Consider the following 18181-nt stretch of genomic DNA (forward strand, 5'->3'; position numbering starts at 1 on the left):
CCCCTCCAAGGCTGCCCTTTTACAGACTGGCATCTGCCCCCGCCTGAATCAACTCTCCACACTTGCTCCAGCCCGGGTGGGTGCAGTGCGCTCCCGAGGATGCTCGGCCCTCTCCCAACCTGCTCCGCCTCCTCCCCTCTCCGCTGCCGTGGCTGCCGCCGCGAAAACCAGAAGTGGAATTCGCGTGGCGAAGCGCCGCGCTCTCTCTCGGCGGCACTGGGCATGCTCCGCACCCGGGGCAGCTTTCGGCGGCGGGGCGGACGCTCGCACACTAGCCAGGCGCCGGAGTCGGCTGCCGCGGCTGAGCCGGAGGCTGAGCTGCGGCGCGCGGCGGGAGGAGCCTCGCTCTCGGCGGCGGCGGCGGCACAGGTGGCGCGGGCCGCGCGCAGGGCGCAGCTCGGGAGCGCTCGGCGCCGGGCGCCAGGGCGGCCCAGGCTCGCGCCCGCGGCGACAAGCGGCCGAGCGGAGCGGCGGGCGCGGCGGCGTCGGTGGCTCGGGAGCCCGGCCCGAGCCCGGGGAGCCCCGCGGAACCCCGAGCAGCCCGCGGCGCCCGTGAAGTCGGGCAGGGGGCGCTACGCTCGCCGCGCTCGGAGGGGCGGCCGGGCCGGGCGCTGCGCACTCGCGTCGGGAGCCGCCTCTCGCCCGCCGCGCTCGCCCCTGCTCCCCGCCAGCATCACTTGTCCCGCGGCCGCGCTCCGACAACAAAAGCGGAGGATGCTGCAGCTGGGCAAGGTCAGGACCTTGCTCTGAAGCCGGGCGGCGGCGCGCACGCCTTTCCCCCGACTGAGGAGCTGTCTTTGGCGGCGGGTGCATGTTCGCCAGGAAGCAGTCGGGCGCCGCGCCGTTCGGTGAGTTGCCTGCGCGGAGCTGCTGGAGCCGGGCGCATCCTCCGGGCGTCGTCCTCTTGCTCACCGCCGGTGGGGGTTGGTCCTCCGCTGCTGGCCGGGCCAGGGGTGGTGGCGGCGGCTGTGGGGTGCTGTCTGCCCCCGGGGAGGACAGCGATCGCACTAGGTCCCCTTTCGGAAGACGGCTCTGCCCGGAACGGGGTCCGGGGCCAGTGTCTTTCTTGGAGCGGTTACCAAGTGGCTTCTCCGCGTGCTCCCCTCCCTGCCGCCCCTCTCACCCGGAGGACGCGTATATAGGGCAACACCGACTGCTCCCCGCCACCCTCCAGAGCAACCCGGTTGCATTCATGACGTCCCTAATATACGGGAGAAGAGGGGGTGGGGGTGGGGAAGACTTCCTTCCAGTCTTTTGCCCTTATGTTCAATGTCATTACGATGTTTGGCTAGAACAAAATGAAAAGACTTGGTCATATGCGTCCATGGCCGTTTCTTCAATCTCCCGCTGCTCGCCAGACCCAGACCCCTTTGGTCTATATTTAGCGTTTCCGAGGACGCATTTTCAGAGGGATTCACAGGCTTCCGGGGCTTCTCTGCCCTGACAATAGATAGCGAGGCTCTGGAAAGCGCTGCCTGACAGCCAGGTTTGGCAAGGGTGCTTGTGCTTGGGAGATACGCGTAGCGATATTTGGGTGATTCGTAATTAATGGCTGAAAGCAAAGCTGCGTTTCGCTCTCCTCCCACCCGACCTTCCTCTTCTTCTGGTGTGTAATGTGTTTTCATCGATTGCTACTCAGCAGGTTTGAGCCACTCTGTTCAGAATAAAGTCGCTAGGAAGGAGGTGCAACCTCCTTGGTCTGAGGGTGGGGGTCGGAAAACAGACTTGAGGACTTAGGGGGTGTGCATCTCTGTATTTTCCACAAAGAGCCACTTATTTCCCAAATGTTCAAAGTTGCGTATCACTGTAAACACTGGGGTAATGAAGGGTGTGGAAGAAGAGGATAATAGGGGAGGCTTGTAAGGGGGTTGGTATTTCTCTCATTTGAACTGATCTGATGTGCTTCAGCTCTGCAAGGCTTTATAAATATGCATGCCTAATGTTCTCAAGCAAATATGTTGGCTTAGAAAAGAGATATGTAATGAGCAAAAATCAGGCCTGATAAGCATGACGGACAGTTCACTTTTAGGAACTGTGTGACTGATGTGGAAGATGTTGGGGATTTTCTGCACTGACTTCCATGAAAATGGGGAGGTGTTGCCACTGCCCATGAGTTACCTCATTGTGCGCCCTTCCACTGATGGTAGTTTAGTTGATGTCTGTCTGCTGGTGGGCATGCATCTACATAATTAGAAGGTTCCCCAGCCACACTGCTAAAGATCCAATGGAAGACTGTTTGGTATGACTCCTTTTGGATCGCCAAAGTAGATCTGGTGCATGATTTGGGGGGTCCGATCAATGGGGAGTGTGAGCAATGGGGCGAGAATCCTAGCGTGTGGAATAGCTGTTTTCAACTACCGGATGCCCCTTGGTTTAGTGTTTCTCCGAGCCAAACAGAATCCATTGTTACTGTGGAACAGTATCCTCACTGCTCTGTGGGTCACAAGGTCTCAGGGCCTGAATGAAGATGGATACGTTTGGAATTAGTTGTTGAAATTTAGAAGGACTGTAATTATACTAATAACAAGTGAGCGTAGTGGGCGCTCTTTCGCCAGAGGCTACACTGTTCACTCAAGTTAAGGGAACACTGTGATTCTTTTTACCAATATTTTTTCACCTTTATTCACATTCTGGGAACTTTATAGGAGCACTTTGAGCACATGGTTGCAGCCCTTGAATTATACTAATGTAAAATCTCTCTCAGAAGCATGCCTTAGATGAAGGAGGAATGCTTTTCTCCCTCCGCTCCTTTCCTCTCTTCAAGTCTAATGCTTCAGTTTTAACCATGATTCTTAAGAGACTAGTTGATACACTGCATGGCCCTGTGCGCCTTCAGAGAGCGGCTGCTGGGGATGTGAAGAAATTGCATGGAGTGTGCGTGAGGCTTTCATGTCATATTATGGGTTGGAAATGATAGCACCTGACTGAATGGCAGTTACAGCAACTGCATGAGGTTGTTGCTGTAATGAAATTGTCCTAGTCTTGTTGAAAGGGGGGTGTTTAACTTTGTGTGTGTTTGTGCGGTTGTAAAACCCAGTCATTATAGATGTCACTAATGTTTGCATTGTTTATAATAAAAGTCACGCACAGTCAAATTACAGCATTACCAGCTACTTCGCATCCTTCACAATACAATAGAAGTCATCAACTCTTCCTCCCACTTCAGTAGTTCATCCTAGAGAGGGAAAAATGAAATTCAAATCATATTAGATGGAAAAGGCAATTTGTAGTTTTGTTAAATATTTTCTAAGAATAATATCACTTTCATAATGGGATGTAAAATTGAAAAATGAAGTTACAATATCCTCCAAGTATCTCTTCCTGCATGTCACTGAATGTGTAGTGCCTCTCCCCCTAAAAGCAACTCCTTGATGTTGGGCACATATGTGGAATTGTTCAAGAGTTTTGCACAGCTATCTTATATTTTGTCAGGTTCTTCTTAAAAAAGGAAAACCATCACTTTTAAATTGGAAATGATTTATAGTAATTTCTTTATAAAACCACAAATTCTTTGTGTAGATCAGTATATCTAGTTGTAACAAGCCAACTGAAACCAAAATAGAAAATATTACGCCTCAGACTTGCCCAGAATGAACCCCCCATTATGGATAGAATACGGACACACCCTTCTTGGTGGTTTCTTTTTCCGAGTGTTGCTGTCACTTTTAATGGAAAGTGAGGCTTGTCATTGCTGACATAATTATCACTCTAGAGAGATTCAACATAGTTGGACATATTTAAGCTCAGATTCAAACTGTGAATAAAATCCAAGCGTACACTGCGCAGTTATTTATTTTTTATTTTTTTAAGACAGTAGTTTGGTTGAAGGAGTCACACAATGGGTTTCTGCTGACTGGTTTATGAGTAAGTGAACTTTAAACCCAAATTCTCCCACTGGCTTCCAAGAGTGTTGTCATTGTCCATGTTCCAAATGTGAAGTCCTTCGATGGCTTCATAAGGTGTGTGTTGTTGTGTGTGAAAAGTTAATTTCAGGAAAGCAGTTCATGATTCTTGTTGCTAGCTTCAAGTTTATCTGATTACATGCCAAAGTAGCAGCTTTTTGTATGACTATAAAATATTAAACATGTCATACATAAATAGTTTCCATCACATTGTCTGCCAATCCAGCCTACTGATTAATAAACTGCCTGGTTAGGTTTAATGAATCCAATTATGTTCACAAACAGTACTTCCAACACAGGAAACTCATAGAAATATTTTATCATTCTGTGATTTTAGTCCATTAAATTATGACTCATAACAAAAATATGGGATGATGATAACTCCAGTTCTTCATCTTTCAATCACATGGCAGTTGAGGTGATTTTCAAGGTCTTTATCTTAGCTAATTGATTTGTAGGAAATGGCTCATCAACATTAGGATATTGAAATTGTATTCTGTATCAGTTATTTTTTGACAGGTTACAAATAATGATCAAATAAACGAGACAGTGATTTCTAGAAACTTCCGTCTTACACGTGCACCCACCCATTTCCCTGGTCAAGTTGTCTGCTGAATGCTAAGCTTATTTTATGTTTATATATATTACATATTACAATACATCCCACTATTTCAAAATCATACATCAGTGACACACAGGTTCAGTTTTTCTGTATAATTTTGATCTGCAATAAAAGTTATTTGAAAAGTGAATTTAAATAATGTAATGCTGTCTTACATCTCTCCTAATGGAGAGAACATTGGTTTTGAATGAATATCAGCTCTTGCTCTTAGCTGCTTGCCCTTGACCATTTATGTGGTCTTCAGACTCAGCTTATTCATCTGTAAAATGGATACAATAAAGTAGAATATCTCAGTATGTTGGTTTTAGTATAAAATATGTGAATAAATGGCTTGTAAATTTATACTTATTAAGATGATAGTTTTAAAATAGATTATTGTCATTAAGTGATTTCCATCCTCTCTAATTAAGATTAGACATTGTTGTAATATTATTTTATATAGATTCACTATTTTAATATTGCATTTTGTAGATTGGCATGTAAAACGACAAATTTTCTATCTTGGAATATATAATTCCTTTATGTATTGAAATATATAACCATTAAGGTAAAAGAAATTGTTATATATCCCAGCATTATCTCTTTAAATGATTGTTATATTCCCAGTCATCAGAAATTTCAAGACTTTGATATTCTTATTATTGTTATGTCAGCCTCCTGATTAAGATCAGATTTTCTACACAGATTAATGTTGTACAGCGAATATTATAGATGTTTAATCAGCATCACTCTGTGAGGTCAGATTTTCAACAGCTGCTCAGAGTAAAGGCAGAGAGCTCCACCCTCTGCAGAAAACCACTGTAAGGGAGTAGAAGGAAAGAAACAGAAGAAATTGTCTGGAGAGGAGACTGCATCCTCTTTAGCTGATGGAAAGAGAATAGAGCGGGGGTACCTCAGTGCTGACTTGAACATCAATGGTCATTTCCATGTATTCCCTCGTCCTAGGGATCTTCAGTGAAGATAGTCATGTGGCTTTGGTTCCTCCAGGTTTGAGGATGCGACGCTCGTTTGACATCACCAAATTCTACAAAGTCCATATAACTGTGACCTTCTGTGGCATACGTTTTATGGTCACTACACTTTGATAGTAGTAGAATTTGTTATGGAGTGTGACCCCTGTGACAGCAGACTAATTTATCTTCAGTCAAGGAAACATTTTGACAGTCAACGTGGTTATTTATATTCAAATTTATGTTTTGTTGTGACAACTGCCAATTATGTTTTCAGAATAAAATACATGTTACAGTAATAGGCATTGATGGCTTTGTTTTTTGTTTGTTTTTGAGCAAAGTACACAGGTGAGCTAATTATATTTGGTTAAATCAGTATAGTGTGTCAAAAGTTTCTACAAGTTTTGAGTGACATGAGCATACTTCTTTCTGAAGGGATAGCAGCATTAAATCTAGAAAGACTGATAGTCATGCCATTGGTTATCCTCCATAGGTAAGGGCTGGGATTTTCTCATTAGTCTTGTTTTATTTGTTTAGTAATTGTGGTTACCACAACTGACCTCAGAAATTAGATTTAAAAGATGTAGGTTGGTTAAAATAAATTTTTGTAGCTGTTACATATAGTTAGTTATGTTGGTTCAGGAAACTCCTCATGTCTACTGAAATACCTCCTCTCATGTACACGTGTAACAACATTACTACAGAGTAGTATAGTTTATTTTAAAATTACAAAATACATAGAAATATTGATTACTGTTTTTAAGGAGCCAAATAAATAACCCTGCCCCATGTTCTGGGCAAGCTAGGAAGGGAAAAGATGAAGGCACCCCCTCCAGGACTAAACATAGCTTTCTGTGATTGCTGAGTGACATCCTAGGTCCTTGGTTTGTCTTCTTTCTTCCTCCCCTTAGAGACTTAGCTACATCTGAGCTGGTAGAGCCCAGCCTTGGTCTCTACAGACAGGGTATCTCCAGAGGAAGAAGGAAGAAGCAAGGCAACCTGTTCATGTATTCTTCAGAGGCAGAGAAAGTGGAAGGTTGGCCAAAGTGTTTCATTAATTACATTTCCTTCACCTGGAAGCAAGCATCAGTGGTAAGCAGGATGTGTTCCCTGTTGGCATGGTCTGTAAAGAGTTCTGCTTTGGTAGAATTCAGGACATAGAAGCATTCACAGCATTTCATTTAGTAGTTGAGTTCTTTAAATGTTTCAGGCAGTTTTGTGGCTGTGTGAGCAATTGTCAAGGGGGTGCCTGCTGCCCTGGCTGATTTACAGTGAGGATGATCCATGAAATTCAACCGAGTTAGGAATGGTGGACTCCAAAGTAACTTGCCCTTAGGGGTTCTTTCTTACTCTCCATGTTAGTTTTTAAGTAAAATTAATTGGATGGCCTTGTAAGTGACAAACATTGACCATGAAAGGACCGTGTCACCGGCTACCTTTCCAAACCACATTATAAATACTGGTTCAAGACAGCTATTATCCAGGGCATATTTCACCTCAGTGAAGTTAGAGTCTGATTGGTGTTTAATGTCTCAGGACTAATAGGCACAATCATGGTCAGAGTTAAGAAAGGAAAAAAAATTAAAAATAAATATGTTTTATGTGACTCTGAGTGTGACTGTTCAACCTAAAAATGCCACTATCATTTATAAATTATAAATTTATATTAAATTTGATTCTTTAACAAATATTTTCATTGGTCCTTCAATTATTATAGTAACGTGGTAATCATTATCTTCAACACAGAATCATTTAACTTTTAGAAAAAACAGTTCTTTAAAAGTAAACCAAGTTGTCCAAATAAAAAAAGAACTATAATTCAGCCTTCTGAGTTTAAAAAAGTCTTCATAGATACAGAGCATCATTCTTGAGTCTTAGGGAGACTGGCTAAGAATTGTGCAGATGTTGTCAAGGTGTCTTCCAAAGAGGTTGTATCATTTATATTTAACCACGGCATAAATAAGATTGCTTTCCCTTACTGATGACAATTATGGGTGTGGTAATTATAAAAACAATTGTCTATTAGATTACAAAAATATTATTTTCCTGTGATATAGTTTGCTTCTTTTAAAAATATTAAGGTTAAACATTTATTTCATCAGCCTGTGTGCTTTTCTTTTGGGAATCCCATATTTCTACCCTCTACCCACTTCTCCTTTTATCTATTTGCTTTTTAGTGATTTAAATTGTTTATATGTACTAATTCTCTTTCCCTTTTCTGTATCTTAACAGCTGTAGACCTCATGTCATTAACTCTTATTTAGGGAGCATGGTTCTAAACCTTATCCTGTGACTTTTATGAAAGAAAATATCATATCACTCAATGATTTTTGTGTCTTGGTGATAAATAAAGCAATGGAGTGGCTAAAGAGGATGGCTTAAAATTGGGCCCTAAAGGGGTGGCTTGCTACTGTCATTGTAAGTCAAGAGGACATACCAATTCCTGCATTTTCCAGTTGTATTGAGGGAAAATTTAAAAATAATCTACTTAAAATCCTTAGCCAAGGACCCAGTCAAGAGACATGATGGGTGTTAGCTATTCTTTCTGTGAAATAATAAAATGTTAAGTCATTTTTCTGTAATTCCTACTTTTGATCCTCCCCACACATGATGAATAATTAGGTACCTGCACCAGTGCAGGGGCCTCTGCTTGAGAAGGCCAGGTGTTCATGGTCACTGTGGCTCTTGGGAAGAGATGGTCCTTACCTGTATTGTGGACACTCTCCTCAATATTATTTCATAGAATCCTGGTTGTCAGATTCAGATTCACTGGGGAAGTAGAGTTTGGCACCAATCTAAGGAAAAAATACATTTTTTATTTACATTCATCCTTTCCCTTCAGAGATGTGTGCCTTTCCCTTGGCTATATACATTGTAGGCATTTTACCAGAATTGGCCCATTTGGGAATTTATGTTATCATTGATTCTCAAATTTTAGGTGACGATTGGTACATAGTAAATATGCTAGGCATTGCAAGTTGTATGTACAGCTTTACTTCTATTGTCTAAACTCGTTCATGAGCCCTCATGAGGTTTTATTGTTAATCATTTTGTGTTAATTTTGGATACTGGCTACTGGGACCTTATGGAAAAAACAACTGAGTAGTTCCACTAGTTCAGTGATCCAAATGATAGTGGCATTAGGGACTTCTGTTCACCTTATATGCCTGTTTTGGCATTTGTTTATTGAGATGAAAGTCTCAGGGGTTTGTAGATGTGATAAGGCAATTAATGTGAAAACTATTAGAAATATTTAAGTTCAAATATTCTTTGGAACTTTTGATTTACTCCAAAAATATGGTGATTTGTATGAGTTGGAATAAAAGCATTTTCCTGCCTGTAAAACAGTGTTTGAGCTCCATTACAAAAACCGTTACAACATTCCTACTTTACTAATGACGGTAATGGTTGTTGTATGGCATGACATTGGATATTGTACAAAGGAAGGAATCTCAATGGTAATATACTTGTTAGTTATTTATACTACTTCAAAAATTGAAAGTCATCCTAAGTCAGATCAAGAAATTTCCCTACATTTTTCTTCTTGCATAAGAATTTAAGACTTTAAAAGTGGGTAGCATAAAACCCCATTGATCCTCAGCAACGAAATCTGTCAAGCTATCTCTAGAATATTATTTTTCTCCCCTAGAGGGCTGCTGTGTCTGGCGCCAATGAGGTTTTATCAGAACAGTTTTAGAAGTGTGAACTCTGTTTTGGCTTCCATTTTCTTCAGCATATTTCTTAAAAAATACTTTGAATAGAATTGCAGAGATTCTTATCACTCCAATTGTAGCCTATCAATTGGAAGAAGTCAAGAGAAGTCATAAAACTTTAATTTGTTATACATTCTCCAAATGTTTGAAGGAAACAAGGAAGGGAAGTTTAAATTCCCCACTGAATATTAACACTTAGCAAGTGGCAAGATTTTAAGAATTGGAGAAGACACATTTTTGTTGCTGTTTATTTCAGGCATGGTGGTCTATTTCCCTTATAAATTTTAAAGTCCTATCTGCAGTTCAGGTGCATGATAAATTGTAGAACAACACCATTTTTCCTGATTGAGAACTTAGAGCATGTACAAGGGATGATCTTACCTTGCACTTGTGGACACTAGATAGATGTGGACTGTGAAAGGAAGGATGAGAAGATGGTGTCATGGACAGGAGACACCCCTTGCTCAGCAGGTTTATGTATGGACACACCAGACCAGGCATGTGAGTGCTGAGCTGGGTGGGGGCTTGCTTAAAAAGTGAAGGCATTTTGAGAACTGTCAAAGAATGAATAAGTAGCTTAAAGGACTTTTCACTAATTGGGTAAGAATTAAGTTTTGGGTAAGTTAGAAGCCCATGCAGAGGAGCAAACATGTTCTGGGTGTGTTCCTCCAGAGCGAGATAGGCTCTCTTCCCCTTCGAGGTGAGGGGCTTTTTTTTTTTCCTACTTGAAAGGTTATAAGTCTCCTGTTCAAAATCAGTTTTTAAAAATGTAGATGATGGTACAAATGTATTTTCCAACAGGTCTCTGACACACTTTCCTTCCTCTGTGTGCAAGCTTCCTTAAAATACATTAATAGCCACAAGGACTATAGATCCTTCAGTGTTAAGTGTACATACTCTGCTTCCCACAGTGCAGCAAGATGACTATACCTGTCTTTCCGGTAGCCAGACAAACTGCCTTATACAGCATTGTGGTTTGTCCACAGAGGATGGCAGCTGATGCTAAGTTGGAAGAGGGTGCAAAGCTGACAGAACCCAGAAGCACTGGCTTTCTTTGAACAGGGTGTCGGAGGAAATAAAAGGTTACTCCTTTGAGCTTTCATAGCACATTAGTTTTTACATGTGTATTCTCACATTCTAGCACTTGGAAATGATAAATATTTTTTAAGCAGCATATCAGATTTCGGTCCAGTCAATTTTGCTATCCTCACAGATCTTCAGAATATCCTCCAATGATATCTACTTGACTGCAAATAGCAGAAAGTTGTCTCAGGCATTTTTCATTGAGGCTTTTGAGGTAGGGTGTGTCAGGGTTCAGTGACTTCATGATATTCAGCTCTGATCTAATGAAGATGTTAACACTAAACTGTGGTCACAGTCTCAGTATCCTTTATGCTCACACAATTCTATCTATTGCATATTAATCTTTCTTTTCTTTCTTAGTATTTAGAACAAACTGGAGTATAGTCTACAAGTGTATTTTTTATTTGCTGTAGCTTATTAATGCTCAACATGCTTACCCATAACTTATATCGATGAGGATGGTCACATACTATAGCAGTGATTTCAGTTTTACTGCTGAATAGCAGAATGTTGTGAATGCTGCAGGTCATTTAGAAAGAATAGGGCTGCTTCTATGTTTGTTACAAGACATCAAGAAGGACACTCAAGATGAGATGGTTATTCTAAGTTTTGCACATCATGATCAACAGTCTGTAGTGGAACTACCAGCACGTGGAAACTCCCACAATCATGTCAGGAAGTAAGCTGCACATGCACACCGGTTTTCAATATGGGCATACAATAGGCTTTCAGGTGTTGTGCTGTGTGGCTGTTGGGTGTGCAGAGTACCAGGATGTGAGAAGACTTGGTGAAGATCTTAAGGAGGGCAGGGAACAGATAGTATTTTAGCAAAGTGTCAATGGATGTTCTGTAACATTACAAATTGAGTGGAGTACTGAGTGGCATAAATTATACTTAAACCAAGACCTGAGAACATACTTTGATTTGTGGGCATCCCTACCTGGCTTTGTGGAAACTTCATTAATCAGAATACAGAAAGACTCTGTAACCTTGGCAGTCTTCAAAACAAGATGGCATAGAGTGGCGGCACAGATAGGAGGCTTCTTTTTAGTTCTAGAGGTTGGGAAGTTCTGCACTTGGTTTCTTGTAAGGGCTCTCTTCTTAGTTCTAGATACTCCCTACCAGCTGTTTCTTCCTTCACATTGTCTTTTGATATCTGACCTTTCTTGGGAGGTATTTCTATCCACCCCAATGGCAGATTCTATCTAAGGACAAGGAATGATTCTATCTAAGACAAGCTTGTTGAATCCATGTGTTTATTTGGGTTATTTAATAGGAATATCTGTGTCTCTTAAGACACTTGCATCCCTGAAAAATCCATCCCAGCACAGATGAATGACTAGTAGCAGATGTATTGCCAGAATCTCCATGCAGTTTTCAGGTAGTTACTCCACTGAAGAGTTTTTATCTTGACCGGCAATTGTTTGTATTCTGTAAGCCAAGGGAAGTGCTTTGTAAGTCTTCTGAGCTTCCCTCTACTCAGGTTTCAGTTTGGAAGAGTAGCTACACACTCATGTTCTAGATTTGTCTTTGTCTTTACCCTTCATTTTGTAAGATCGCTGATTCCATAAGACCTAACTTCTGTGACTTCATGTAACCCTACTTACCTTCAGAAGACCTCAATCCAATTATCTCCAGAGCTAGGGCTTCATAAGATGCATTTTTTTCTTGTTTTGTTTTTTTTGGCTGAGACAAGCAAGTGTTTCAGCAAAGAATGCAAGACAAAGCCAGTGAGGTCTCCAAAACTAAGAAGGCCAACCTTAATAGCAGGTTTCATGACTTTAATACCGAACTATTTCCTGAGTGAATGAGAATGTTCAATAGATAATGTTGGCGATTCTTCAAGTAATTTTAAATTGTTCTTCAGGTTTTCTTAAATATATTGTTTTGATTCATAAACTACAGATGGTGATGTGAATCATGCTATAGAGTATTGCACACACACATTGTTATTAAGGTTTATCAAAGTTGCTTTTGCATGTATTGTTCAAAATTAAATGGATGCTACTCATCTTGGTAAAACCTCTTGATTCTCTTTAACTGAATTCTTAATGTTGGTCCAGGTCTCCCCTCTTAGATTTCTACTCTAGATTCCTGATGTCAGAAAAACTTGCCTATACCCTGCTTCCTTCCAGCACCTCATTCCCATAGCTTTCCAAAGGTTTACATCTTGCTTTTGCAAAAATGGTCAAGTAAAGGACCAAATCTTTTGATTGTCACATCTCCCTCCTCCATCACTGTCCTTAATTTATTCAGCTACAGTTCTTTTGATTATCTTTCTGTATTTTCCAGACTAACACAGGCATTTCTCTAGTCAAGAGCACCTCCCCATTTTATCATCTTCCTAATATGCATGTGAACCAGACGTCATCTCATCTACTTATTAGTTTGTAAGGTTGCTTGCATGTGTTCATCCTTGAGGGTTGACGCTTGCAGTATTTTAAAGAAATCATAGGTGGATGTCACACTATCCTCTGTGAACACTACTGAGTGCCTGATTTCTAGGCAAATGCCTTGTGAAGGATACATTTTTTTAAATATATGATCATCCCTGAAGCCTACGTTAGGTGCATGTTGGAAGAAGAGGAGTTAGAAGGCAGATAACCTAATAGTAGATGTCTGTGAGAGGTCAATGTGGCTGTGAGGGAGCAAGAGTTGACCGAGTTTCCATAAATAGGACTTACACAGTACTTTTCCTAGTAAGTTAGCTGCCTTGTAGTTATTGGCATCATCAGACAAAGCAGGTCATTTCTCAAAGGCAGATTAGCTCATCATAAATAGGATTCAAAGATCCAGGATATTTTGCTCCAGAATAATATTAAGCATACTTTTAGAATCTAACCAGCTTCATATTTTCAGGGGAAAATAAGTCTTACCCTCAAAGATAAGTTGTACATTATGAATCACATGAGAGATGCTGGTTTGTGTAGGAACCTGTAGACCATTGTTCTAAAAACATCATTTTAAGGATAAGTGTAGATGAATAATGGTAACATTAGAAATGATTAGCACATTTAATTATCAAAACTAGGCTTGTTTTCTCAAAGTATGTACTCACTGTCACATTTCGGATACTATCTACGCAGTAGAATATTGAAACTGAAAAATAAATTATTTCAAACTCTACCAGTGTCCAGTGTTTAAATGTTGATTTGGGGATAAGACCTTGATTGTTTCATGTGAAACACATTTGTCTTTCATAAGGAATATATTTTAGTGTGTATAGATTATTAATGGTTTTGAAATATTGCAACATAATAAAAATGTTAGGGCCTAATTACGTGACTTCAAGAGTGACATTTTGGTAGTTTCGTGTATACTTTTATTTTATGTCATATTTGTGACTCTGAATTAATATAATGTATTTGCTTTTATAAACATTAATAGCTGTTGATTCGACTTTCTTGTCACAAAATTCCCTGCCTAATTAAATTCAAAACAGAAAACATTCACATTTAAACTGTGTTATTGTCAAAAGTCCCATTACAATGGGGGAAATGTCCTTCTGACCTAGTAAGTGTATTTTAATGTCATTTCCTTGTGAGGTTGTATTTTTCTGGCTGCCCACTCAAAGAGCAGTGTGGATAGGGTCATTTTCCTCTTGGAGCACTGTAGTCATTCTGTGTCTGTGCATCTTAGGTCTTTGGATACTTCACTCTTAATTCTTCCTTAAAACCTCTGACTCAGTTTAATTCCACAGAGGGCTCTATTGTTCCTGACTTAGTGTGAGTCCTCAGTAACTGTGCTGAGAGGCTGGTCACCTCAGGGCTGGGTAGCAGGTGACATTCTGGCCTTCCCTTACCACCTTTGTGTGCACTGTTGACATTCTATGTGCTATTTCAGATTTTGGCTTTGAGTCTCAGAGAAAGGAAAAAAAGGAACACTCAGCTGGCTGTTTGCCAACTGTATCCCATGCCTTGAAAATGTTCCTGTTGAAGTCATTCTGAGATTTTGAAAAATGCGCACTCTGGCCGGCATTACCACAGCATTCCTGAGAATATTAGGTAGAAACAAGAGGATCCCTGCTGTGTGTCCTTTTCCTCCTTTTTATTCTTTTCATTTTTCTTTTCTTGAAATAGAGTCTCACGCTGTAGATCAGCTACTTAACATCCTATTATATAACACAGGCTGGCGTTAAAATTCCCACAATTCTCTATTAACCTTCTGAGTGCTGAAATCATAGTGTGAGATGCCATGCTTTTACAGCCTTCTTTTGTCTACAAAAAATACAATTTCAGTCTGATCATTTTTCTCCTTAATTGAGGAACTAATTAATAATTTAGATACAAGGTTTAAGTATTTTTTCCCCCACACTGAAATTTTCCATTTGGTCATTTGTTGGCTTACCAAGTAAGACACTCCAATCCTCCTGTGTTTTCAAAACACTAAGGGAGATGTGCCAACTGCTAGGTCACAGGGGAGCTTGTGATTGGATTAACAATGGTGCGGCTAGAAAGAATTATCTGAGGTCCCCAAACAACTCAAGAAAGTCTAGGCTGTGTGTGTGGCTCTGGAGAGGGATGTGGAGTCACTCTGCCATAGGCAACTGTTCTTACCTTCAACAGTACTTCTGTCCTTCCTGCGGTTTTTATACCCAGCTGTCATGTAAGTTTGGTCTGTAGTCCCTAGAGAACTCCATTGAAATACCATTGTAATACGCTTGTATTTTTCAATACAATTTTACTTTCTGAGCTTTACTTGTTTTCTTTATTTTTAAACTGCCCTTCTTTCATGAGTTGCTTCTTGACCACAGTTCCCCTCCCCTTCCCTTTTCCCCAGTTCCACTTCTCCTCCATCTCCCTTTAGAAAAGAGTGGGCCTCTCCTGGACATCAACTGAAAACGGCATACCCAGTTAAAATAAGAGTAGGCACAAATCCTCATATTAAGGGTGGCCAAGGCGATGCAGTAGGAAGAAAGGGACCCCAGGAGTAGGCAAAAGAGTCAGACACACTCCTGTTCCCACTGTTAGGAGCCACACAACCATAGCATATCAGCAGAGGACCTCGATCAGTCCCTGAGTTTTATGGTGTAGGTATTTGCAAGTGATGAAAATGCTTAATGAATATTTGAAATGGAATTACAATTTATATAAGGCACTACTCACTTACAAAGTAAAATTTTGAGGTAGTGACAGTAAGCCTGACAACTTGATTTTAGTCCCTGGAATCATGATGGAGGAGAGGACCACTGAAAGTTTTCTTTGTGTTTTTTTTTTTTTTTGTGTGTGTATGTGTGTGTGTATGTGCATGTGCACACATATACACATAAATCAATAAATAAAGTAAATGATAAAGGGAATCTTGTCCAAGAGCTCATTGCACTTTGGATATTTTGATGATTTATATGGTCTTCTGTATCTGGTATTCTGCATCCAAGGACTCAACTAAACCTGAACCAATAAACAAACAAACAAACAAACAAACAAACAAATAAATAAATGCTAGTATCTATACTGAGCACACACAGAGCTGTTTTCATTGTTTCTGCTTCCTAAAAATTACTATATGACAGCTGATCGCACAGTGTTTGCACTGTTTCCAATACTGTGGTATCAAGAGCTGATATAAACCTAAAGACCATGCAAGGTCATATAGACACTGCATTGTTTTACCTAAAGGGCTTGGCTATCCAAGTACCATAGCAGGTTCTGGAACCAATACACTATGGGTAGAGAAGGGTCACTGTACTGAGGGTAGGTATTTAAATATAGTTGTGTATTCAATAACATGACCAAACAATGTATAAAATTGTCAGTAACAGTGATCCAGCTTATGCTCTTGATAAAATGTGCTGAGAGTAGCACTTGCTCTTTGTGGTTTCCTGAAAGATGCTCATGACATCAGTCTCACTCATGAAGGAGTCTGTGTGTTATAGGAACAATGCTGGTAGAATTGTTAAGGTCCCCCAAACAAGGGAAATCTATGACATGGTCAGTGTTGACAGGATTCCACAGAGATATGATAGTTAAATGTAGGGTGGCATCTTCTGTGGGCTCCTTAAAAAGTAAGAGGACATTAGAGAAATGTGAAGTAAATTTAAATTAAGTATAGACTTTAGTTAATAGCAATGTTTAAATATTAGCTTATTAATTGTAATAAATATACCATAACAAATAGGATTAATTAAGTATTAAGAGGTAACTTCAATATTAGAACTTCAAAAATTCCTATTCAGTTTTCAAAGATTTCAGTAAGGAAGGGGCATCTTGATTCATTTGAATAGTTTTGGACTTTGTCCTAATATTTTATGCTTGTTTTTAAAACTTGGCTTGTGTTTATTAAATGGCAAATCAGTGGACTATTATCATCAGTTATGCCGTAGATTTCTTCCTATGGTCAGGAAAGAGAATAGTAAATCTGTTTTAAATTAATAATTTTTTTTATTATCTTGATGATTGCTTGTAACCATGGGAAAAAGATAATTTACAAGTTGCCCAATTTTTCAATTTGGTATAATTTTAGAGCAGGACTTTCAAAGCAAAGGGCTTTTACATTATTTTTTGAATTCACTTTAACCAATTATTAGGAGTATTTTCTTCCTTCCACATTTAAAAAAAAGAACAAAAAAGAAAGAAAAGAAATAGTCTATGTTTTGTGAATAATTTTTCTAATACTTGAAAATGCCTCTAACAAGCCTGTTGCACAATCTGTTCAGCCCCCTGGTTCTTCCTACCCAGGTTTACAGTGGTTCCATTTAGCAAGTGAGGATGTAAGAAGCCTACTAAAATTTAAATAAAACAAGTCATTAAGCAATGCATTTCAATTTTATTATGTTAAGATTTTTCTAGGGTAACTGTGTCCAAAATAGTGCGTTAGGTATATACATTGAAACAAAATTGATTTCCCCCCTTACATCCAAATTTAACTTGGCCTAGCCACATAGAGTCCTTTGGTTGCAAAATCACAATTCTCTCCTTTAATTCCACTGATGCCAATATTGTTGATGCTGCTAGCACTGGTGGTGAACCTGTCTTAGCATTTTTTTAGACCCCCACAATTGTGATGGGAGGTTTCCCTATTTAGCAGTTATTCAGCATCACTTACTTAAATGTTGTTTTCTTGTGAAAACTCAATCTAGTTCTACCTAACCTGAGCCCCGTGGAACTCAAACTAAAGTTTACTCCTTATTGTAGAGTATTTCATCCATATTGCTTTTTATAGTAATTGTGTGCTCATTGATGTAGATATCAAAAGGAGACTCTGCCATAGTTCCCTGGGCTCGTAGTAGGAATGGATAATAATGTCTTCAACATATTTTGTAGCTTAACATGGAGGATGTGTATCAGTGTGAGTAAACCTAGTTATGCTGCCTAAGAAAACAGTCACTGGCTTCAGCAGACAAGAAGAGAAAGCTTGGTACATTTCAGCTTAGATTATCAAGGGCTTGAAATGGAGTTGTATAATACTAGTTACCTGGACATTTAGGCAACAGGATTCTCTGCCTTTGAAGGTTTCTTTGGCCAGTGGGGGAAATGAATGGAATCTTAAATGATGTCATACATTGCACAGCCATATTTCATCAGGCAAAGTGGACCACAGAGTCATGCATTCTTACCATGTGCCAAAAGACAAAAAGAACAAGCGTAGTGGTAAGTGACCCTAAGTGCACCGTTTAGAGACAGAAGAATCTTAGCAAGTTTAGAGTCTTGAATTCAGGAGTCACTACTTTGGAGCAGGTAGTTCTATCCAGAAAACCACACATGGTTTCAGAACTCTTGTACTTAAAGCAGAGCTTTGGCTTTTGTGCAGAAGTAAGAAAAAATGTCAAAGCTGCATTTGTCAATAGCACAGAATGGGATGTGAATCATGATTGAGAATCAATATTATGATAATGTACTCAAATAAAGTAGCAGCACATTCCAAAGCAATCTTGTTAGCTTTCAAGAATTACTGTTTCCAGATACCAAGAAA

The 18181-nt window shown here is 40.0% G+C and overlaps 1 protein-coding gene across 2 annotated transcripts in view; it reads left to right on the forward strand.

The window, feature by feature from the left end:
- The first annotated feature begins 222 nt into the window (after positions 1 to 222).
- Ctnnd2 (catenin delta 2) overlaps positions 223 to 18181 on the forward strand; it is an 872325-nt gene continuing 854366 nt past the window's right edge. For both annotated transcript variants that reach the window (XM_036206872.1, XM_036206873.1), the window contains exon 1: positions 223 to 848. In XM_036206872.1, coding sequence (XP_036062765.1) covers positions 812 to 848 — 37 coding nt within the window. In that variant the 5' untranslated portion in view covers positions 223 to 811. The remainder of the gene's footprint in view (positions 849 to 18181) is intronic.

This window comes from Onychomys torridus, chromosome 15 (assembly GCF_903995425.1).
Source record: "Onychomys torridus chromosome 15, mOncTor1.1, whole genome shotgun sequence".
Taxonomy (NCBI): domain Eukaryota; kingdom Metazoa; phylum Chordata; class Mammalia; order Rodentia; family Cricetidae; genus Onychomys; species Onychomys torridus.